The sequence below is a fragment of the Dama dama genome, chromosome 26 (assembly GCF_033118175.1).
Source record: "Dama dama isolate Ldn47 chromosome 26, ASM3311817v1, whole genome shotgun sequence".
In the NCBI taxonomy this organism is placed as follows: Eukaryota; Metazoa; Chordata; class Mammalia; order Artiodactyla; family Cervidae; genus Dama; species Dama dama.
The window spans coordinates 27,199,214-27,224,318 of NC_083706.1; the positions used below are offsets into that span (position 1 = coordinate 27,199,214).

General features: G+C 42.6%; 1 protein-coding gene across 1 annotated transcript in view; it reads right to left on the reverse strand.

Annotated features, from left to right (window-relative positions):
* Positions 1-25,105, reverse strand: part of SLC2A12 (solute carrier family 2 member 12) — a 59,644-nt gene that overhangs the window by 1,897 nt on the left and 32,642 nt on the right. The window contains exons 3-4 of the mRNA XM_061130423.1: positions 14,334-14,456; positions 11,972-12,104 (exon numbers count right to left, since the gene is read on the reverse strand). Coding sequence (XP_060986406.1) covers positions 11,972-12,104; positions 14,334-14,456 — 256 coding nt within the window. The remainder of the gene's footprint in view (positions 1-11,971; positions 12,105-14,333; positions 14,457-25,105) is intronic.

Here is a 25,105-nt window from a genome sequence, read left to right on the forward strand (position 1 = left end):
TGAAAGAGAAAGAGACACTAATGAAAATGTCATTCTTAATTTACAGTATTTGGGGGAGGGGGGGAAATGTGCAGGCTATCATTTTTTAAAATCACCCTGGGGCTTTAATGTTTTAGCTGTGCAAAAAAGACCAATGTTTATTGCAAAGTTTCCATGTGTCACGAAATTCCAGGCACCACAAACCTTTGATCAATCTCATGCAAAGGGTAAGGTGGGGTGTCTTCTCAGAACAACCATGGCATTCCTGTCTGCAAGGAAGGATCCCAAGGGTAGTCTTACATAGAATGAGTGGAGATTACAACCCAGATCCTCTGATTTTTTTTTTCCCCCGTTTCTCAGGCTGGTTACCAATATGCCTATATTTGTGTCTACACATTCTGCTTTCTGCATTATTTTTTTGCTCCTGCTTTAACAAATTCATTTCTACAAGATTATTTCCATCAGCATAGAAACATGCTCTAGTAGTTTATGTTTACTTTTAAAAAAGACCACCTTTGAACCTTTCTCCTTAAATATACCATCCTATGGTTTATCCAGTTCGTTGAGTGGCTACAACATTCCAGGTGTTGTGTGGTTGGAGTAGATAAAGACCTTGCTTTCTAGGATCTTACATCTTAACAAAGGAGACAAGCCACATAAGCATGTGACTTCAACTAGTAAGAGTGCTAATGAGAAAAGTCAACCAGGAAAGCGGAAAAGAATGACGTAGTGGGGACGGGGAGGACTTTATCATACTGCTGGCGTCTCCAAAGATGAGGTGACATTTGATCAGAAACTGGAATGAAGTTAGGGAGGAAACCATGGAAAGGACTGCAACTAAGGACCATTTACGGAAAGTCCAGTGTGGCCAGAACATAGCGAGTACGTGAATGACAGAGGTGAGGCTGGAGGGGTAGGCAGCAGCCATAGGTAAGAAGCATGAATTTCATTTGAAATGTAGTAGGATTTTGAGCTGAAGAATGACATTTTTAAAAGATCCATCTAGCTGCTGTACGGAGGATGGACTGCAGAAGGTGGAAGTTGAAGAGGACTAGTTTGGAGGTTAGTCCAGATAAGAGACGGTGGCTTGGATTTAGACTAGTACTGGTAGAAAGTGTATGTTCACAGCTAACAAGACTGACTGACAGTGTAAGGAATAGCATGGATGAATCCTAAGCCTCTGGCCTCAGAAGCACACTTGGCCTCAGAGGCTCCCCCAAGCAAAAGACTTGTGGAGGAAATATGAGAAGGGCGGTCAGTGGTACCAGGAATCCAGAGTTCTGTGTAGGTCATGTTAAATTAGAGATGCCTATGGACATTGTAAGCGAAGATGTCAAGTAGACAGATTTGGGAATTGAAAATCAGGTAAAAGGTCAGAGACCAGAGAAAATCATTTGTGAATCATCAATTTATGGATGGCTTATAAAGCCAGGGGAATACACCCAAGAAGTGAGTGTAGACGGAGATCAAGGATTGAGCCCTAGGCATTACGGTATTTGGAGGGAGGAAGGAAGGAAGGACGGAAGGGGAAACAGAGGAGACCAAGGAGATACCGATGAGGGAGGAAAGCCAAGAAAATACAATATTCTAGAAGAAAAGGAAAAGCGTTTAAAGATAGGGAGCGTGAAGAACTGGACACATACTGCTCGAGTCTAGAAGAAAAGGAAAAGCGTTTAAAGATAGGGAGTGTGAAGAACTGGACACATACTGCTAGAGTCACATAACACAGGAACATAACGGGTTTGGTAACAGAAGTCACGGGGAGTGAGAAAGAAAAGAAAGAAAAGCCTGAGCGGAGTAAGTTCAATAAAGGATGAGAGGGAAGGATGTGGAGACAACAAACATAAAATACCCTGTAACTGAACAGTGGGGGCAAGGAGTGGGTGGTACCTGAGGGGAACTGGAGATTTGAGGTCTAGGGAGGTATTTTGTTTAGGATGGGAAGTACTGTAGCTCTGTGTGTGTGTGTGTGTGTGTGTGTGTGTGTGTGTGTGAGTGTGTGTGAGTGTGTGTGTGTGTAGTGATAATCCCATAGACGGGGGAGATTGATGACATACTCAAGACAAATGGAAGAATTGACCTTTATACCAAGGCACAGAAAATGGGCATCGATGTAGGTAGTTTAATAGATGGTATAGAGCATGAGGTGAGCTATTTCTCTCTCTCTCTCTCTCTCTTTTTTTTTTTTTTTTGTGAACTAAAAGGCCAAGACCATCAGCAGGGGGTGAGGAAGTGGGACGGGATGCTGGAGGTGTGACGGGTGACAGAGTGTGAGGTCGCCATCTAGGACAGTAGGAAAACCAACTGCGGTAAGGACATTCCTGAAAACCTATTTGAGATTTACATTCAGCTATTTAAAACTGAACTTACCTAGCACAGTTGGCTATTTTCTCCAGACATGTGTAGTTCCTCGGATGCAGGGGAAGAACAGGCTAAGAATAGACTTAATCAGAGCTGAGATTTGCCTGAACAATGACAGGAGAGGGGACAGGGTAAACGGAGGGCTGGTGCATGGAATCTAACATGAGAAAGGAGTGGGTGATGACTCTTCAGTGGATTCCCAGTCCTGGTGGGTGTTTGAGAGAGCGAGCTGAAATGCAGAGTGGCCCGAGGGTGAGTGGGAGGCTTGTGAAAGGAGAAGTGATGGGTTAAGACAGTCGAGACCATGATCGTCCTGTTTGTTCCCATTCCCAGCAAAACCAGACTGTAGCTGACGTCTTCACACACTTCCACACTCAAGCCTCCTTGGTCACCTCTGTCCTCCCAACCCCATGGAGACTGTACCCAACAACCCGCAGTCAGCACCCCCCCCCCCCCCCCGCACTTGGCCACTCAGCAGCATTTAACATCATTTGCTGCCGCCTTCCCACAGCACTCCTCCTGGCTTCAGTAATTCCATATTTTCCGGGCTCCTCTCCAGCCCCACTGTTGGCTCCTTTTCGGCGCTTTCCACGCTCACTCTCCCCTGCTTGTTCTCTAAATGTTGGCATTAACTAGGGCTTGGTCCCGGACCTCATTCTCTTTTCTCTGCTCTCCGACTAGATGACCTCATCTGGTTCCATAACCTGCATACCATTTACTCCCAAATCTGACCCAGACTCTGAATGTCTCCAAAATCTCATACTTACATATCCAGCTGCCAATGAATACCATCCATCTGATGTCAAATGGACATCTCTATAATCTTCCCAGCTCTGAAACCAAGTTCTCTTTCAGGCTCCCCCATTTTACCATCCATGCGGCTTCTCAAACTAAAAATTTAGTTATTATGCTGACTATTTCACTGCTGTGGTTTAGTTGCTCAGTCGTGTCCAACTCTTTTGCAACTTCATGGACTGTAGCTGCCAGGGTCCTCTGTCCATGGGATTTCCCAGGTAAGAATACTGGAGTGGGTTGCCATTTCCTTCTCCAGGGGGTCTGGCCAACCCAGGGACTGAACCCACATCTCCTGCATTGCAGGTGGATTCTTTTAACGCTGAGGCACTGGAGAAGCCCCACTACTTCATTACCTTACTCCTATATCCAATTCATTCATTCATTCATCCATTCATTTTCAATAATGTGCTTCAATTATATGCAAAGAAATTATTCCAGGTGCTGGGAAACTACAGTGAACTAAGTATACAAAAACTAGGGCACAGACCCTGAGTCTTGAGCATTTCTTGGTGTGTTTGGGATACAGCAGAATGACCTATACAGTTGATGAGAGTGAAAGCGGGGAAGAGTGGTAGGCTCTGTAGAACCGTATGGGCCTGAATACACATTGGAAGGACTGATGTTGAAGCTGAAGCTCCAGTACTTTGGCCACCTGATGCGAAGAGCTGACTCATTTGAAAAGACCCTGATGCTAGGAAAGATTGAAGGCAGGAGGAGACAGGGATGACAGAGAACAAGATGGTTGGATGGCATCACTGATTCACTGGATGTGAACTTGAGCAGACTCAGGGAGACGGTAAGGCACAGGGAGACTGGGTGTGCTGCAGTCCATGGGGTCGCAAAGAGTCAGACGTGACTTAGCAACTGAACAACACGGGCCATCAAAGCTGCTGGAAGAGTTGAGCAAAGGAATGACTTGATCACATTTAAAGGGGTCACTGGTTGCTGTGCTGAAAACACTGGAGGGGATGGAGACTGAAAACAGGACCAGTCAGGTGGGTCTCAGGTGGCTCAGTGGGTAAAGAATCCACCTGCAATGCAAGAGATGAAGGTAGATGTGGATTCGATCCCTGAGTTGGGAAGATCCCCTGGAGGAGGGCATGGCAATCCATTCCAGTATTCTTGCCTGGAGAATCCCAATGGACAAGGAGCCTGGTGGGCTATAGTCTGTAGGGTCTCAGAGAGTTGGACACCACTGAAGTGAATGAGCATGTACAGGTGGTTACTGCAGTAACACAGGAGAGGGCATGGTGACTCAGATCAGGGGAAGAACAGTGACGATGGCCAGGTTCTAGATGTATTTTGAAATAAGAACCAACACTATATTCTGAAAGATTGAATACGGAGTGGAGGGAAGGAGAGGGACGACTCGAAGATCTGTGGCCAGAGCAAGTAGAAGGATAAGGTGGACATCAAGTGAGGTGGATGTCTGTGAGTGGAGTAGGTTTGGGGGACATCAGGGTTGAATTTAGATCATGCTCAGTTTGAAAGATTTGTTAGACATTTGAAAAAAGGTGTAAAGAGTTGAATAGACAAGACTTGAATTCAGGAGAGAGATTGAAGCTAGAGGTATAAGTGTTGACATCAGTGGCATATGAATAGTATAAAGGCCATGGCTTTAAGATCAATGAGCCAGGGAAGGATAGACAGGTGATGAGAGGATGAAGCCCCAGGGCACGCCAACTTTAAGACAGTGAAACATGAGGCAGATCCAGCAGAGGATGCTGAGAAGAAGCGAGTGGTAGAAGACAACCGGGAGGTTGGTCCCTGAAGGCAGTGAAGCAAGGAGGGCATGCTCACCCCAGTCCATGCTGGTAGTGGTCACTATGCCAGCCATTAAGATGCTGACCGAGAACTGACCACTGGGTTGAGCAACGTGGAGTAACCTGGATGTTAAAAGGAACAATGTCAGTGGAGCAGTGGCCATAAAAGTCTGCTCACTGGAGCAGGTTCATGAGAGACTAGGAAGAGAGGAATTGCTCACAGGGAATAGAGACAACTCTGGAAGAACTTTACTATAAATGATGGCAAAGAAAACATGAAAATAAATGAAAGCAGAGCAAAACCTAAGGAGGAAAATGGGACCAAAAGACTTTTTTTTTAAGGGAGGGCAGGGGGGAATCACATAAGATTTTTCTGCTGATGGAAAGTAAAGATCCAGGAGAGAAGGAAGATATGGATGGGGTGGACCGAGAGTCCTGTTGGGGAATGTTCTGGAAAGGGGAAGGAAGGGAAGAGGGTTTGAAGTGGTCACCTTTATATAGCAATGAGTTAAAGGTAGAACCTGGGAAAGGAAATGGCACCCCACTCCAGTATTCTTGCCTGGAAAATCCCATGGATGGAGGAGCCTGGGAGGCTGCAGTCCATGGGGTTGCAAAGAGTCAGACACGACTGAGCGACTTCACTTTCACTGTTCAGAGCCTGGGGGGATGGTACTATATTTGGATACAGACGATGGGATGTGGGTGAAGTGAGAGGTTAGGGAAGTTTCCTTTCTGATTGTGTTCATTTCTTCCGTGAAGTCAGAAGCAGAGGCTTCGCAGGTGGCTCAGTGGTAGAGAATCCGCCTGCCAATGCGGGAGACACAAGAGACCCGGGTTCAATCCCTGGGTCAGGAAGATCCCCTGGAGAAGGAAATGGCAACCCACTCCAGTTTTCTTGCCTGGAGAATGCCATGGAGAGAGGAGCCTTGTGGGCTACAGCCCACGGGGTCACAGAAGAGTCACACACAACTGAGTGAGTGGGCATGCATGCTTCCATGAAGTCAGAAGCAAGGCTGTCAGCAGGAATGAGGAGAGCTAAGGAGGTGGGCTTCCCTCATAGCCCAGTTGGTAAAGAATCTTCCTGCAGTGCAGGAGACCCAGGTTCAATTCCTGGGTCGGGAAGATCCCCTGGAGAAGGAAATGGCAACCCACTCCAGTATTCTTGTCCAGAATCCCATAGATGGAGGAGCCTGACAGGCTATAGTCCACGGGGTCACAAGAGTTGGACATGACTTAGGGACTAAACCACCACCACCAAGGAGGTGGGAAGTTCCCAGAGAGGGGAGTTGGTGTTGAGCAGTTGTCTAGGAGAGGCAGTTCATAGACAATGGACGTGAGCAATTGCCAGGCAGCGTGGGAGGGGCCCTGGAGGTCATGAGTGGGATTGAACCTGGGGCCCGCCCTGTGCTCACATGCTTTCTCTGCCGTGTGCAGCTATGTGCCGGCAGACACTAGTGTGGTACACCTTAAAGTAAATCAGGTCACGTCACTTCCCTGCTTAAAGTACTTTGTAGCTTCCCATTGCACTTAGAATGAAATCCACACTCAGTCTGTGAAGCTCTACACATCTACTTCCACTGACTTTCTCACTGAATCTCAAAGGTTGCAGCCTCCTCCTGGGCATCCTTCAGTTCTTAGAAGAGGTCAAGTGTGTTACTGTAGCCTTTGCCCCAGCTGTTCTCTCTGCATGAATTCTCTTTCCCTCTCTCTTTGCAGGACTGACTATTAGCACTCAGTTTATATCTGAAACATTATCTTTCACGATACTTTCTCAGGTCACCAATCCAAAGTACCCACCCAACACACACACACACACACATTTACTATCTTAATTCTTAGGGCACTTTGCTCACTGGTTAATGTTATAGCACCTAAAGCAGTGTGTGGCATGGAACAGATGCTCGGTAAATATTCAGCGAATAAATGAATTTGTGTGAATGAGTGAAGGAATGGCCACATAAAATTAGCTGCTAAAAGTGAAAAATAATCTAAGCCTCAGAGCTAAAATATTTACAAAACATTAACTTGTGTTTCTCTAATTGCCTCCACTTAAGCTGAGGAAAAGAATGAAAGTCACAGCTGAAATAGCACATATGGCAAATGTCCCATTTTGTGTTTGTAGCTGGCAGGGCACGGGTTCAAAATAAAATCCTTTCAAATTACATTATTAGTGAGATCTTTTCTGACCTCTGCGCTGAGTCATTGTTTATCTTACAAAAAATTTAACAACTTTGGAAGAAGATGTGTTTTCTCAGCCTTGTAGAAACAGAAGGAAAAGAAACCAGCTCTAAATATGAGGAACGAAAATATTAAGTGGAATGGAGTATCAAATTTGAAGTTAATTCGATATAATAAGTAGTATTATTGCTTAGAAAATCATTGGACATAACATCTGAACTCTGTGTTTCCCTGGTGACAAAAGTTGATTCTTTGTTTCACTAACTCCTAAGTTCAGAAAGACTTTCTTAGCTCAGCTGTAACCTTCCTTCATCTTCAAGTTCTCTTCAACTTTCACGTCCTCTCAAGTTCCCTGGGACTTTCTGCTGCCCCATGTTCACTTAGCTAGTTCGATAAATTTTCAATAAAATTATGTATTTTATTTCTATTTTTGTCTCCACCATTTCCCTCCAGGGAACCTTGTTTAACACACATACTTCATACATAACTTTGGCCAATTTACACCATTCAGGTTGCTTACTTCTTAATATTTAAAGCACTGGCCAATCTGCTGCTTCAAGCTAAGACTTGTCCCAGGCTCTTTGGTGTTGTAGAAATCAGTTAACCAAGATTTCTGAAAGCAACTCTTTCCTTTCTGCCCTCAGGTACTGGGCTTCCCTGCAAGAATGCAACCCAGGTGGATACTGCTGCTTGCTGCTGCTAGAAATGAATTCAAAATGCAGAACTGTTTTGCCAACTCATCTTGCATACACACCTGTGCCATTATTTATATCTGTTCTCCATCAACCTCCTGGCACAAGAAGAGTCTGCCTTTGGCTTTTGGATCTCTCCTAATTTGCGATTTAAAACTTTCTTGGAGAGGGTCTGTATTTAAGTTTGAGTAATTGTGTGACTCAAAAGGAACAGAAATGTGATTCTTTCAAAGACATTTCATAATACAGAGTTTTGCTAATTTAGATGGATTTCTTCCCTACCCTGAATTCTAATGCATACATCTTGTTGAATTTTAGCCACCCAAATCACTATGTTCTTATGAATGCCTTATTGTGGAGGTCTACTGGATAGAAAGACCGGCTTTTCTTAAGTTTTGTCTTCAAACTTTCATTTGGTTTGAAATTTGATACATTCTGACAGTCCCATATGAAAAAGAAAGATCTAAAAGTTTCTTAACTTTAATTCATTGAGAACATTCTGCTTTAAGACTTTAAAAGAGTGCGATAAGGAGTGATGCATAGCCTTGTTCAGTTCATTCATTACTGCTTTCTCCCTACTTCAATTTTTTAAATTAGTACTGCTCACCAGAATTGTAACGAACCCTTACCTTTAAAGGAATTCTCTTCCCCAGTACATGTGACCTTCCTTTGCACTTGCCAACACAGTGTATTGCAATGGTCTGTTTTCTGGTCTGCCTCTTCAAATAAGGAAGTTATGGACTCTGGATATCTTCAGTTATGGACTCTGGATATCTTTCCTAATACAGTGTCTAGTCCATAGTAGATTATCAACAAAGAGCTGAATGAGTAATCTCTGCAGTTGTGGGAAGGGAGCAGTATGGTGAAGCCCATTCATCTCCCTTTTCTGAGCACATACCTCTTCCTCCTCTCGTTGCACAGACTGTTAGGTCATAGATTAAATCTCATCCTATGATCCACAGATCAAAACCTGTTATGCTTTATACTGCTGTCTGCAATTTAATACCCACATACAATGAAGTCAGCATTGGATCGACAGGCCACATGGTGGATATTTTTCAGTCATCCACTAGGAATCAATTTTAATTAAGGCACTGTAGAAGTTACATAAGGAAGATAATGGGTCGAGACCATCCCTGGAAACCAAAATTTTATAACCTACTTTAGGAAGTGAAACCACAAGAATTTTAGAGAGGGCATCATAAAAAGAAAATAGGACTAGAAAATCTTGAAGATCCAGGAGAAACGAATACTATCCAGGACTAGGGTTACTCAAGGCTTTGAAGATGAAGATTTGGCCTTAAGGCAAAAGGATGTAGGGCTAAGATATCAAAGAAAACTATCATGTTGGGGTAGAAGGAGAAAGAAGGAATTAAGAGTTGATGAGGTAGGAGAAGAAGACCCAGGGGGGAAAATTGTTTCTTAGGAGGTAAAAGGGTTTCCCAGGCGGCACTAGTGGTAAAGAATCCACTTGGAATGCAGGAGAAGTAAGAGATGCGGGTTCAATCTCTGGGTTGGGAAGATCCCTTGGAGAAGGAAATGGCACCCCACTCCAGTATTCTTGCTTATAGAATCCCTTGGACAGAGGAGCCTTGCGGGCTACAGTCCGTAGTGTTGCGAAGTGTCGGACACGACTGAAGTGACTTAGCATGCAGGCAGGAGGTAAGACTTTGAAGAAACAGTAGGTGTGGGACTTCCCTCACAGTCCAGTGGCAAAGACTCTGTGCTCCCAATGCAGGGGGCCTGGGTTCAATCCCTGCTCAGGGAACTAGCGGAGAAGGCAATGGCAGCCCACTCCAGTGCTCTTGCCTGGAAAATCCCATGGACGGAGGAGCCTGGTGGGCTGCAGTCCATAGGGTCGCATAGAGTTGGACACGACTGAGCGACTTCACTTTCACTTTTTACTTTCATGCATTGGAGAAGGAAATGGCAATGCACTCCAGTTTTCTTGCCTGGAGAATCCCAGGGGCGTGGGAGCCTGGTGGGCTGCCGTCTATGGGGTCACACAGAGTCAGACACGACTGAAGCGACTTAGCAGCAGCAGGGAACTAGATCCCACATGCTGTAATTAAGACCTGGTGCAGTCAAATTGATAGGTTAAATGTGGCAAGCAAACAAACAAAAGACCTTTGCCCGTCATTTCATCAAGACATAAGTCAATCTCTATGTGAATCTGAGCTGGCCTTAGGACTTGTACTGACAATAGAAAGTGATGTAACGTGACTTCCAGAATGGAAACCTCACGGAACCTTGCAGCTTCTGCCTCCACTACCTGGAATGCTGCCCAGAGTCTGACAGGTGAGGAAGCCACAGTAGCCTCCTGGAGGATGAGGCCACCCAAAGAGAACTGAAACGCCCCTCTGTGTCAGCATCTTCCACCAACTGCCCTTCCCGCTGATGCTGGAGTCGCATGACTGAGCCCAGGTGAAATGAGCAGGGGCCCCACCCAGCAGCCAAACCAAAGAATCATGGGAAAAAGCAACTAGTGTATTTCAAGCCACTACATCTGGGGAGAAGGTTTTATATCTAAACAGACCACTGATGTGAAACAAGCTCTTAGGGAAGGATGAGAATAAAGGGTGACCATCAAAGGTGGATGTCAACAGGGTCCTGGCAGCTCAGTTCTGGAAAAGGCCTGCATCTGGCAGACGTGTTTCCAGTCTACAGATGAATGCACTGCGTTACTAAGGTCTGAAGATATTCCTTATGTAAATCATGTGTGTGTAATTAATTGTCTTGTTCAGATTCTGTGCTCACCAAGAAATCCAGTTGTTTGACTTTAACTTGTATAAAGCCAGACAATGCTCTGACCAGGCCAAGGGGATATCTGGCTTTCATGACAATTATACTTTTTGTAAGTGAATAATTTTCATTTTCATTGAATACTTAAAAAAAATAAGGCCTTATCTGCATCAAAAATTAGCCTTACAGTTGATATTTATGTTAAATTAAGAGAAAAGTTTTTCTGCTTACTAAAATGAAATATCTTTAAAATGTAAGCCTTTTTTTGTTTCTTTGTTTTTGGCTGCCACCACTCAGCTTGTGGGATTTTAGTTCCCCAACCAGGGATTGAACCCGGGCCCTAGCAGTGAGAGCACCGAGTCCTAATTACTGAATGACCAGAGAATTACCTGTAAAACATTTTAAAGTATATAAAGTACAAAGTAAAAATCGTCCATGCTCCTACTCACTTTATACCCTAATAATAATGATAATAAATAATTATTATATAATATTATTAAACCAGGATTAAAAACTCAGTCTATATACTTGTTCACTCAGTCTATATACTTGTTCACATATATCAGTTCACCTATCAAGTTTACTCTTCCTTCGGACAAAAGCTGAAGAATCACTGTGCTTGCAAATTTCTTTAGCCATCATAACATTTCTCTCTAGTGTACTGGAAGTATTTTTAAAAGAAAATCAAACTGTAAATATGTATTTTCCTCCTGTTATATTAAAGCCTAAGAACACGTATTCCTGCATTTCAAGTAGAATGATTAAATGCTAGGAAGAGTAGCAAGTTCCCTCTCAAGCCTGGCCCCTGCGCATTGATCGCCTCCTCCCCCAGGCCAGTTTCATCACTCAGAGCTGTGAGTTCCGCTCCTAAAGAAACAGGGGTTTCTACAGCCCACTGCTGTCTTAAATTGTTTAAGCAATCTCTCCATGTGAGTTTTATTTAACCAGTGTTCTAATTGCCTATTCATGTAGGAAACTCTTCATCTTGCATAACATATTTTGTGCCATATTTGGAATAACTCTAGACATTTAAGCCCAAGAGTTTTCCTGGTAATTTTAGCCTTAATGGGTGTTTAAGGCTTCAAGGGACCTACCAGTATGATACAGGCAGAAGGCTGAAGCCCACTGTTTAACACAGGGTGAGCATGTCATTCTGGGACCAATCTGAAACCCCAAACAAAAAAACCACTCCTGTGATGGGGAGGCACAGAGATGGGAGAGGTTCTTCAATCATTACTGAAAAGAGCTTTGGAAGACTAGAAAACTGTGCTTATTCCAAATTCTTAGGTGAATTATGCAAATTAAACATATAGCAGAGAAACTAGAATTATTTTTTGAGATATGGTTCCCCACCAAAACAAACGTCCTAAAATAATTTCAGATATTATCATTTCATTGTATATAAAAGCTGAATTTTTGAGCTAAGAGTGCTGTTCAGAGAGCAACACACACAATACTCACTCTTTTGCCAGCTCCTTTGATATTTGTTCCAAAGAGCATCCTTTTGTTTCAGGTATAAACACAATAACAAAAACCAGGGATGCTAGACTCATAATTGTATATATAAAGCACACCCACGGCAGGCCAATGAGATCTGGGGGAGACAAAAGAAACCAGTTAGAGATGCATTTTGTGTTGCTTCCATCCCATTTGTGGATAGACGCTTCTAGAGCACATATAAAAACATATGTATTTTCAAACACGCCAGTAGAGCCAGGGAAATAGCAATCACAAATTAAAAATATAGCCAGCATCTGAAAGGTTCATTTTCACAAACAACCCCAGCTTTCTCTGGTGAAGTGAATAACAGTCTTGTAAGGATCACAGTTTAAACCCAATGCCATTTTCTTGGTGAACATACTTTTTGTTTTCAAAATGGTAATAGACATGTTCATTGCAAGACAAACAAACAACAGAATCTCAAATAACACAGAAACACATAGGCTGAAAGTAAGCTATCCTCAAACAACACACAAATACGCCAAGCAGAAAGTAAGCTCTCTCCTCTCTCCTAACCCTCTACAGTTCCTCTCTGGGGAATCACTGCTGTAGCAGTTTGGTTTCTATTTGGTCGACATTTGTAAAGACATTTATACAAATAGACTCTTCTTGGAATGAGCTCCCCCTTCTTTACTCTGACTTGAATAAATCACTTCGTGTTGGCAGTATTTCATCACTTTAGTAGCTGGCACTGTATTTGCAACGCTGCTTCCTGGATTCAGAGGGGAAAAAATGATAATGGTTTGAATGAAGGACAGTAACTTGCTAAGAAGCATCAGCAAGAAGCAGGATCCTCCAGGCTTTGATGGATCTCATCTGCTAACCGAGTTTTTCCTCTGGCGGCTTCTTGCCAGAGGGACTGTCCCTCTGCAGTACTGACCGAGGTCCAGGCAAGGTGGCTAGTGAGAGGTGGCCTCCGATGCACTTGAGTCTGCCTTCGCGTTGTGGCGCCCTGTGCGTGGCAGAAAGTCCAGTGTCGCCAGGAGCAGAGAGGAGGAGCCTGGCTCAGACCAGCCACAGGCTGAACCAGGGCAGACAGCCCTGAGTGGCCACACATCACAGCTAGTCAGTCAGGAACACTGACCGAGCAGCTTTGTGAGAAGGCAGTTTGGTAACAGCAGAGTGGAAGGATCCACACATACGAAGCACTTGTAGGCCAGCTGTGCTGAGGTGGGTTCAGAAGGAAAACAAGCCCGGTACCACAGTCCCCCTGATGATTTTAATTAAAGTCTGCTCTCTCTCGCCTTTCTCGCTGCTGGGGCATGTTTTCCCCCAAGTGAATACTACTAAAGAGCTTAAATATTTGGTCCTCCTTCCCTCTCTGGGGCATAAAATCAGAAAAGTAGAAGGTGGGGGAGAAAAAAAAGGCTCATCTCATCAAACTTGTCCCCTTTTCTGTCTGAGTACCTACAGCGGCAGGGAGCTCACCACTTCTAAAGATGTGGACTTCATTGTGAATCAGCCTTGTCTGTTTCAAACATACTCCTCACTCTTTTCTAAAGCCAGGTCTCTCTTCTGGGAATATGGGTTCAGAGGCTCTGTTCTGTACTCTGCATCAGTCTTCCTCATCCCGTCTTCATGACATGCCTCAAATATTTGAACGCATCCCTTCCTGAGCAGCATCTTGGCCAAGTCAAACACCCCGAGATCCCGCAACTGTTCTTCACAGACCATAGGTCATATGCCCATGTCATCCAGGGTGCCCTCCTAGGGGGACCCACTGGAACTCTCCAAAAATATTTCACTCAGAGCTGAAAGCAATACCCAGCTATACTAGGACCGCAGGAGGCTATGTCTGTGTCTCCAGAACATTCTTCTTTTATGGGTACAGCTGACATTGCACTAAAAGTCAGTGTGAGGAGGGAGGAAACATAGAGACGAAACCTGTAAATTATGAGACATACTAATCAACTGTAAATCAGTTATTTGAACTGTGATTCAAATAAAGTATAAAAAATAATTATAAGGAAGGATGTGAACCCAGATTGGATACTTGGGATTACTATTAGTATTTTTTTTAGGGGTGAAAATGCTATTGTAGTCACAGTGTTTAAATGTCTTATCTTTTAGAGGTCCCTGCTGAAACTTTAGAGACGTTTTTGGAACATGACTTAAGCTAATTTGGGGGCAGAACAAGTGGGGTCATGAATGAATTAAGGATTCATAACTGTTTAAATTGGGTGGTTGTTACATCAGGTTCACGGCCATCCTCTTTACTTTTGAGTGTTTGAAAATGTTGACAAGAAAGTGTTTTTCAGGTGATGTACTTCCCTAACACCTGTCCTAAGAGCATAAAAGGCCTTAGGGAAAAGCAAGTTCTTACCCGTCACCGTCAAAAATGTCAGAGAGATGAGGAGATTGATGCCCCAGTTCATGCTGGAAGTTAGAGCCATGGCACGTCCTCGAATTCCACCAGGAAAAATCTCGCTCAGCACCAACCAGGGCACTGGAAGAAAGGGAAGAGTGGATGGGGAACAGCAAAATGAAGGAAAATCCACTGAAGCTGACAGCCAGCTCACTGACCTCTGCCCCACTGACCTCCGCGAGATTTGTGCTTGCAGGGCAGTGTCCTTCCACATGAGGAAGGAGGAGGGATGTGCTGTCTTCTCTCTCCAGTCAGGTGAGAAACTGAGGGAGCTTGACAAGGGTCCCTGGAAGGAGGGGGAGCCACATAAAGGGCTGGGGCAGGTGCCCCTGCCCTGGGAACTGCAAACGGGAAGTGCAGTGCCTGGGGCCACCTGCCCACGACAGGAGGCAGCTTGGAGCCTCTGCCAAGCACACATCCAGATGCTGGCTCTACCCACTCTCCTCTGGTTCCTATCCTGTAATCTCCTCTGCCCCTAACCTTGGAGAAGTTCACCATCACCGCTAACAGAGCCGGGAGAGTGCAGGAGGAGACGGGCTCCACTCCCTCCCTCCACTCGGGCTCCGCGGCAAGCTGGGTGGAGAGAAGCTCTCAATTAAACAGAGCTCCAGGATTTGATCTGATATCAAATATTTGACTTTCTGAAAGGAGACTCTTCTTGACACAAGAACTGATCTGAGAACTTTTTGTGATCTCAGAGTGACGCAGACCCCTAGAGGACCTGCCTGATGGGATTACGTGACTTCTGCTCACAGCCCATCAAATCCAGTTTGCCTAAGAGCTACAAGTTCTTTCAATGGACGCAGCCCTTTAGAAACCTTGTATCACTGGATCCTCGCTGAATCCCTCCCCATTAGAGACTAACATTACTTTTCCCCTCTTTTATTTTTTTACTTTTCCCCTCTTTTAAAGAAGAGGAAACTGAGGTTGAAAGGAGTTCATAATTTGCCAAGGTCCCAACACTGGCTTCCCAGGTGGCGGCGCTAGTGGTAAAGAAATCACCTGTCAATGCAGGAGACATAAGAGATGCAGGATCGATCCCTAGATGGGGAAGATCTCCTGGAGGAGGGCATGCAACCCACTCCAGTGTTATTGCCTGGAAAATTGCATGCGCAGAGGAGCCTGGCGGGCTACAGTCCACGGGGTCACAAAGAGTTGGGCATGATTGAGCGTCTAGATACTAACAGATCGCAGAGGTGGCGTGGAGCCCAGACCGTCTCTGGATCTCACGCTTTTTCATCTCGGTGCTCTCTTGGGAGTGGCTCAATAAATATTTGTTAATGAACATGTAGATAAGGAGTATAAGCACTTCTGATTCTGAAGAAAGAAGGGCTTAGGAGTTGCCCCCACCCTGGCTCAGCGCTGGCTCAGTCACCTTATGTTGCAAACCCAGTGTTTATACACAGACAAGCTGCATCGTCCGCCCCCAGAGGAGGAAGAAGCAAGAGGCTGAGGAGGGCCCCCCTTGACCGGCAACCACTCGGGCTGCCTGTGCCAGAATCATGGAGCTGTCACCTGGGTCTCTGACTGAAGATTTACCTCTCGTGGCAGGATCATGCTCTGTAGAGAGAACATCTACTCAAAGTAAATTTGCTGTTTCAAAGAGAAATATTTAAATTACAGAGGAGGGCTGCAAACACATATTTTTTTTCCCTTGATTATTTGCTCCAAGTGAATCTACGTACGGTTACCTTGAGGGTATGGAAGAGAATCGCAAGCATAGGAAGATGATTATTGTTTTTCTAATTAATAAGGAATTCCAAGATAACACTCCAGAGCCCTGCTCTCCACTCTGTGCCCCAAAGTTCTTCACCAGGTTTTTGCAGGTTGTATCCTTGGAGACCAGGGCAAAGATCAGGTAACTTTGCCCTGAGCACTGCAAGACTGGGGATCTGGCTCTGAGAAGAATGAGAGGTGCGTAATTTTGGTGAAGCCTTTGTAACAAGGCTGTCCTTGAGCAAATACAAGATAAAAGTAGGTAAGTTCACTTTGTTGGAGACAAATCATCTATGCCACAGGCCAGTCCCCCGGGCTCCTTCCTGCCATGGGTATTTGACGCAGGTAGGGGTCCTGCTTTTGAACTGTGGTGCTGGAGAAGACTCTTGAGAATCCCTTGGACTGCAAGGAGATCAAACCAGTTAATCCTAAAGGAAATCAACCCTGAATATTCATTGGAAGGACTGATGCTGAAACTGAAGCTCTAAAACTTTCGCTAACTGTTGCAAAGAGCCCACTTATTGGAAAAGACCCTGATGCTGGGAAACATTGAAGGCAGGAAGAAAAGGGGACGACAGAGGATGAGATGACTGAATGACATCACCAACTTGATGGACCTAAGTTTGAGCAAGCTCTGGGAATTGGTGATGGACAGGGAAGCCTGGCGTGCTGCAGTCCATGGGGTCTCAAAGGCTCGGACACAACTTAGCAACTGAACAACAACGACAATGTTAAAATAGCTTTAACAGATCTCAGAATCATAAACAGTACAGGTTTTCAGATCCATAGAGAGTGAAATAAAAATCTGAAAGTGCTATTTGCAGCAAGATAGAACTTACTGAAGGGGTAAAGTCCCTCCATGGCAGTCTTAGGTGCAAGACGGTGCCAGAATTGTATGTCTCCACATTCTCTGGAAAAGGGCTGTGAGTACCCAGGGCAGAGGGAATGGGGAAGCTGTTTCAGTTCATAAGTAAAGAGCAAAGAGGTATAAACTATCACAGGAAGTTAATATATTGATATTTAATAATAAGTGGAAGTTTGTTTTTTTTAATCCCAAATGTTTTTCCAATGAGAGAGCCTAATTTCTCACCACCAAAAATCAAGTTATTGCCACAAGCCACAGTGAAGCGGTGGCTCTCTCTGGAGTAGTCAGAGATATAATAATTCTTCCACAGTGAGTGCAGTCATTCGCCGTAGGTGAGCAGGCCCTGGAAAAATTCTCCTTAACGTCTATTATTTCACCTTTTACCCTCCTCTTCCAGGACCACCTCTGCAATATGTGCCTCTATAAATGTCTGCGTGAGTCTTTAAACTCTTCTCCAGGTTACAAGGATTGAGGAAATTTTGGACTTGCTGGGAGACGCTTGTCCACAAATACTGAGACTTGTATTTCACATGGTATTCAATCACCAAGGTTGCCTGTCAGAACAGGCCTGACCCAGATGGAATCTGTGGTGTTTATGGCTGCACGGAGTGCCATAAAACGACCATGAGGGACAAACTCACTGAAGGCTCTGTGTGCAGCAGAGGACACACACTTGGATAAATAGGGCCCATCAGTGGAGACGGCTGAGCTCCCCCATGTCAGCAGCCACGCTTACTTCCCGCTCCTCCTGTATTTCTGCCACTGCTGAACGTTTTTTCCACTGAGGCTGTCCTTCTCTCCCTGTGCTTTCAGATGTAAACCCTGCCGCATTTCAGCCATGCTTTCCATTTGGCTTGAGCATTTCCTGAACCACATGCCATGGCAGCCTCAGGTCTGAAAGACTCATGGAAGGCTTGAAACGCTTACCTTACCTTGAAACTCTTAGGGAACTCCTAGCAACTCGGAGGAAGTCCTACATTAGGCTGTAGAGTTCCCAACAACCTGATGGAGCCAGTGTCCTACACTTTATAGGAGTGAAGCCAAATCCTATGGCTTTTACTGACTTTGCAAGCAATGTGCAGCAGACCCAGCTCTCCTCTTACTGCAAAGAGGTACTCAATGTGAATTTGAAAGGAAGTATGCCTATTTCCTTCCAACTAGATGTTTAAAAAAAATTATGATCTTATAAGTTCCTTGAGTGGGAAAATCTTGTCCTTTAAAAATATACTCCTCCATAAGCCACCATTGGGCTTCCCAGGTAGCTCAGCTGGTAAAGAATTTGCCTGCAATGCAGGAGACCCTGGTTTGATTCCTGGGTCGGGAAGGTCCCCTGGAGAAGGGATAGGCTACCCACTCTAGTATTTTTGGGCTTCCCTGGTGGTTCAGAAGGTAAAGAATCCATTTGTAATGCAGCAGACCTGGGTTCGATCCCTGGATTGGGAAGACCCCCTGGAGAAGGACATGACAACTCACTCCAGTACTCTTGCCTGGAGAATCCCCATGGACAGAGGAGCCGGGGGGTGCAAAGGGTTGGACACGACTGAGCGACCAAGCCCAGCACAGCAAACCCGCCATCCACAGCATCAGCAGTGGTATTGTAGCTTGACTTTATTTTTTCTGTTCTCCCTTCTCTCAGTCTCTCTGAAGTTTGCTCACTCCTCGCCGCTTTTAAAATAGATACTTTATTCAAGAATATTAACAAACCAAGAAGAGCAATGAAATAAAGCCTCAATGTTCCCCAATCTTTCTATTTTAATGATTTCTAGTCAGAATCAATCAGAAATGACTTTCTAAAATATTTTATGAGAAATTGGATTACATGGATTAATTGGATTAAATTTTAAATCCTTAAAAAATTCCAGAGTTAAAAATGGAACCCTATTGTGAGCAGGTACCAATTGGAAATAAGAACGGTGGCAGTGGTCTCCAAGCGTTCATGCTTGTGTAGCCTTTAAAATAATTAGAAAAGCTAAGTACTTTCTTTCATTTATAGATCAACATCTCACTTTTTTTAGCCATAAATTTAAATGACAGCAAATTATGCAATTTCAATGATATTTTATTTATTTATTTTTGATGGCATTTAAACTCTGTGTTTATAGTAGTGAATATTTATATCACTCAAATAGTTCCAGTGGAATTTAAATACCATCTCTATTTCCATCTTCATTCCATTTAAAAATATAGCAATATGGCATTTAACATGAAGTTTACATTTTTAAATAGATGAAATGTTCTCAAGAATAATAAAAATTGATGGGGAGTTGAAAAATTTTTATAATAGCAGTGTCACTACATTCTTTAAGTTAACAAAAAAAATTTTGTTGTAATGATGTATCAGTTGATGACTTGATTAGCTCAGCCTATGTTTGTTGAAAACAAATTATTGGAAATATCCAGGCTTAAGAGGTATTATTATATAGTCATTAGAGTCATTTTTCCATACCACACCTACACCAATATCTCCAACTGCCTTTTTGATTAGTGTTCCTCAGGTTTTTATAATTGGGGAAATAGTGTCATAATAAGATTTCTTGCAGGTAATAGATGTGCTTTCTTTTAAGTGTAAGAATAGTTATTAGTGGGAAGATAGAGAAGAAGAAACTTTAGGAAACAGATTTTTCCTAAAAATCAAGAAATTGATTTCCTTTAATGTATTATTGAAGGAAGATTCCAGAAAGTAGCCCCCAGGAGTATGCTTATCCCAATTTGCAGATCACTGAACTAGAATTCAAAATGAAAAACAAAAAAAGGAAGGAGTTACAAAAAAAGTAGTCCACTCTGGTTTACAGTATGATGTGAATGGCGTGCTTCACATGTAACATTTTATGTTGTACTTTTCTCATGAATGATGCTTCAGACTTCAATGAGAAAAGTATTATAGTTTTTAATGTTACAAGTGTTCTTTGGGAAAATGCTTAACACGTTCTGAAGAACAATAAACTAACAAGTGAATACTGTGCTTATTAAGATAGTGTTAAAACCTTTACTCTATTTCTTTAATGTCTTCACTGTCTGATATTCATAATTTTTAAGGGCATGAGACAATGATCATAGTGCAGGTCAGAGAGGAAAGTTAAACACCAATGTATCATATTATGTGAACAGTTGTTGATGGCAATGTAATAAATGGTGCGATTTCTCTATGTTTAGCTGTGTTCGTGCTACAAAAATACAGTTTCAGACTCTTTGGTTCTTTTGGGAACCACTGTGCATCATCTAACTCCAAAGAGGAAAGTGAAATTTAATTAGCAAAGGGCACATATTTCTTTTCTTTAAGTTTTTCCTCTTTTGCTTGGATGTAAATTTAGTATAAAACCATTCAGATACTATTGTTGGTTTACTTTGCATTACTGTAATGACTAACACCAGAGGACCAAATAAATCACCACTTTAATCAAGCTAAATATCTTTTAACTTAATTAACTGGGGGGGGGAGGAGGAACAGTATTGGTATGAATTTTGGTGATAACTGAAACATAAAACTTAAAAGAAAAAAAAATATGGAAGATCTTAAAAGCAGACACACTTAACACAAACCCATTGCCTGAATATGATTGTATAATGGCTACATTTGATAATAAAATTCTTCTGTTTAAAGAATAATAATTTAATCAATATGCCTTTTCTCTAAGAGTATGTATTATTCCATAAGAATGGTAGGAAAAAGAAAAGATTGAGCACTAAAAAAGTCTTTGACTGTGATGGTTTTGAGTATTAGAGGCCTGAAGCCTAGAAGGAAATATGAATAATATCAAAATCTCTTTGGAAACATTTAATGTAATTCTGGTCTGCAAGCCTTTGTTCTAAACCCTGTATATCTTGGAGTCGAGCAGCTAAGTAAACTTCCAAATTAGAACCTGCTGTTCCACACCCCTGGAATTGTCATCATCTTTAACTATGCAAACATCACATGAACAATTTCTTTTAGAAGAGCTCGTTATTTAGTTATAAAATTTAGATTAAATGTTATGGCAGATGAGTCATATGCTTACTACTGATACCTATCCTCCAAAAGGCTGCTTAAACACCATAAAACCAACCCAACAAACAAAGCTAGGATCTATAATCTTTGTGCCTTAAAAAGTTTCAATGTTTTGTTTTAAACAGAAAGTGGTCTTTTTAGAATATTTGAGTTGAAAAACAATTTTTCATGGGTCTTGCGTTTCAGTATGTTTCCTGAGAAAAGGCACTGACTTTGTTGCAGACTGTCTTTCTAAGGATGTTCATATAACAAGCAGCCTTGGAAGATGGAGTGTGTCCTCTGGGCAAAAGTTTACTTACTATTGCTTAAATTAATATCTCCCTCCAAGGGAAAAATCAGGTTGGTTTACTGTCTATTATAAAAGACTTGGGTTCCCCAAGGTTGGGGTTCCTCTCCTCTAAAATAACCCATTCTATGTGTAGGTGTCATCTGGCCTGGTTCATGATGTCAAGGCATTAGGGCTTGGGGAACCATGCAAATGCTGTTAACTCTGGCTATTGCTATTGGTAATAGTAATAAACTGTCTTTTGTCTCTGACCAGAGTCTCGTGTCTTTTGCCAAAATCTGTGAAACTAAGACAGGCTAATTTGTAAGCTTGCTAGTGGGTTCAAATATCAGCCAGTTTATAGTTCTTGAGAGCTGATTATTTGTAGCTATGGTATGAATTTTTTTTACAAAGATCTTTTATTACCATTATTAACTTTAGACTTCCCGCTTATATCTGAGAAATTTTACATGATTCTTAATCCTCAGATAATCCATTGAAATATTTCTATAAGCTCTAACACTAATTAAGTGGGTAAAAACAATCCCCAAATACCAGACTTAGACTTTTGTATATTTCTGCTAGGAAAACCAGGAAGAAATTATCTCAACACTTTTTTGGAGAGTCAAGTTTTGAAACATTCAATTACTAAACCAAGGTAGGAAATATTATCCCATGATATGGCTAATCTCAGTCTTTTTTTCCACTCCAGGAGAAGGGTTGAATCTTATATTTGGAGAACATAATAGAAATCAATATTTTCTAATACCATACATTTTTTATGGCCTTAATTTTTGTAAATTTAAGACATGAAACTTCTTAAGTCACCAAATGAATTAGAGAAGGCTCCACATCCTCAACTGAGTAGCTTTACTCAGACATAACTTTTGGTCAAACGTGTATGAGGCTCCACACAAACCACTTTTATTTCTGATGCACTCTATATTGATACAGATTCATGCTAGAGGAGATCAAGATATGTCAATGGCTGACTAGAGAGACAGCACCCCTACATCACAGAAGCTGAAAGAGTTCCAAAAACTTTTTTGGACTCACCTAACAAATATTTCTTGAGCCTTTACTGTGGGCCAGGCACTAGGTTAGGCTCAAGGAAACAACAACGAACAAGACAGACACCCAGGACACAGAGTCTAAATTAGTTGTGCCAACCCAGAATAATAGGGAATTGGTTATTTCTCAGCCTAAATCACACCTTTCACCAAAGCCTCAGAATTTCCTGTAACATCTGTCTGATATACTAGAAGGCTCCCTTGACTGTAGGTAATGCAGAACTGAATCATACTTCAAGCAATACATGTATTTTCTTTAGTCTTGACCTAACTGGAATGATGCTTGGAAGGGAGGTGAGGAGGACTATGGCATCATAATTCAATATGGGGCCATGGAACATTTGCTATGTCTCCTGAAATGGCTTAAGCACAATGCCAGCTGAGGTCAGCCCTTGGCATTACTGGAACCATCCATCTCAAGTCTAGACTGTACCCAGATGTTTAATAGCACTAATGACTAAGTGTACTGAGTCCCTGCCATGCACCAGGCAAGGCACGAGGCATCCAACATGCAAACAGCTGTGTTCAAGCCCACCGTTAACCTGTGAGGAGGGTCGGGGAGCTGGAGCCTGGGGAGATGGATTGACTTGTCTGGAGTCCCACAGCATGGAACTGCAATTCAGTGTCAGGAAGCCTGATGCCAAAGTCTGGTCTGAATTCATGCACTTTGTTTACAACCTCTGCAGGCTTTGTTACTCTCCTCCCAAACCTCCTCCTAAACCTTGCGTGTCCCCCTTAAGGCCATTTGATCTTATCCCCGATCCTTTATTTTTCTCCATCACTCTTACTTCCACTTAAATGTTGACATGTCTCTCTTCTCAAAGTTGTATTATACATCTAATTATTTTCTGTCTTATTGCCAGTCCCCACCGCTAGCTCCATGCAGGGGAGGTGTGGCTTTCGCTCACCCATCCCTGAGTCACCATCAATGGGTCCCATGCCCAGTGGGTCATGACTGAGCCATTGACATGTGCTGGACAAGTGAGTGACCAGATGAATCCCCACCACCTTCTGCCCCTCTCTTCTCTTCCGGGTCACTCCAAGCTGCTTTCTTGCTGGAGATCCTGCCTATTTGGAAGAAGAGATGGGGGGGGTGATTTGGTCACCTGTCATTTAGTCTTCAGGGTAAAGTTCTGCTTGAACTTGAGAATACAAAGGCAGTTAAAGGGTAACAGTCATAATCTCATTATGGAGCTTAATATGTGACCTTGGACAAATTCCTTCAATCTGCTCTAATGAAAAGATATTAGTCATGAGCTAGAAGAAGAGGTTAATTAATTAATTTATGGACATAGGAATTTTTGGATTTTAAAAAAAGGTCCTAATAATTGTTTTGAAAAGAACAGTCACACACATTTTTCTGAGTTACAGAGGCTATTTTAAGGACGGCGGCTACACAAGTATTACCTCAAATGAACTCATGAGATAATGACTTTATGCTTTGGGTTTGGACTCATTTCTGCTTTACTTTTGAAGCCTAAGAAGAAGACAAATCTCTATGTGGCTCTATGTCCTCACAAAGTCAGGGATCTTTGGTTCTACCCTGAAGCTTGAACTACAATAGAAAAGTGTTCATTATTAGAAGGAGCTAAAATCATCAGAATCACCCCAGAAAGAGTGGAGAGTCAAGTTAAGATTTTGAACATATTTTAAAGGGAGAGATGAGTCGTAGAAAACAGAATGTTTCATAAAAGTCTCTAATAAAAGCAGTGGGGTATATATTGTGATTTTATTTGATGGAAGAGTTTTAGTATGAGTTAGAGGAGGGCAGAAGTTCTTAACCTCTATGAACCCCTGCAGCAGGCTCGTGAAACCTTGGATTCCTCCATAGAATAATATTTTAAATGTATAAAATAAAATATGTAAGATTACCTGGTGGCAAATTTAAACCCCCTTCTGAATTCTAGATTCCAGAGTATCCCAATTATTCTAGACTCAGGCAAACGGAGGACCAGAAAGTGAAATAATGTCGGGCATACACTTTGGCCTAAAAATAGAAATACTTTTTGACAAGAGAAACTATGTTGTAATCTAATACAATGAAGGAATGTTGTTCTAAGCCAACCCATATTTTAAAAGATTTAATAAAGATGATTTAATCTTGCTTTTGAGTTTTCTTTGGAACAGCAAGTACTTTTCCCTTTATGCCCCTGTTGACACAAAGGATTTGCTTCTATTACAAGTAATAAGCTCTCTAAATGAAATACCTGAGCAATAATCACATCAGGTTAATAAGTTTTACAATGCATTCATGATCTGACATGAAAATTTGCTCTTAATAAAAATATTCTTTAAATTCCAAGTCATTTGTGCCAATACTCTAGAATACAATTTTGTTTATTGAATTGGAATTCTTATGGCATGGTTTCTTTGGAAAAGAAAAAATTAACTACGATATGAACATGGACATAAATGACTAACTCTTAGCAAGAAAAAAAGGAGAATTATTCGGATCTCTTCTAAAACCTCTAGCAGAATTGATAGTCTCAAGCCATCAGTGTGAATTAACTGCTTAAAGGGATATATTCAAGCTTCTCTGGTGGCTCAGCAGTAAAGTATCCTCTTGCAATTCAGGAGACATGGGTTCGATCCCTGGGTTGGGAAGATCCCCTGGAGAAAGAAATGACAACCCACTCCAGTATTCTTGCCTGGGGAATCCCAAGGACAGAGGAGCCTGGTGGGCTACAGCCGATGGGGTCACAAGAGTTCGACAAGACTGAGTAAACCACCACCACATTCTGTTACCTCCTGCTTGCCTTCTAGCTTCAGGTGTGAATATCTGAATCAGTGCTTGAAACAGCAATTACAAGTGGAAGAAATCAGGAGATG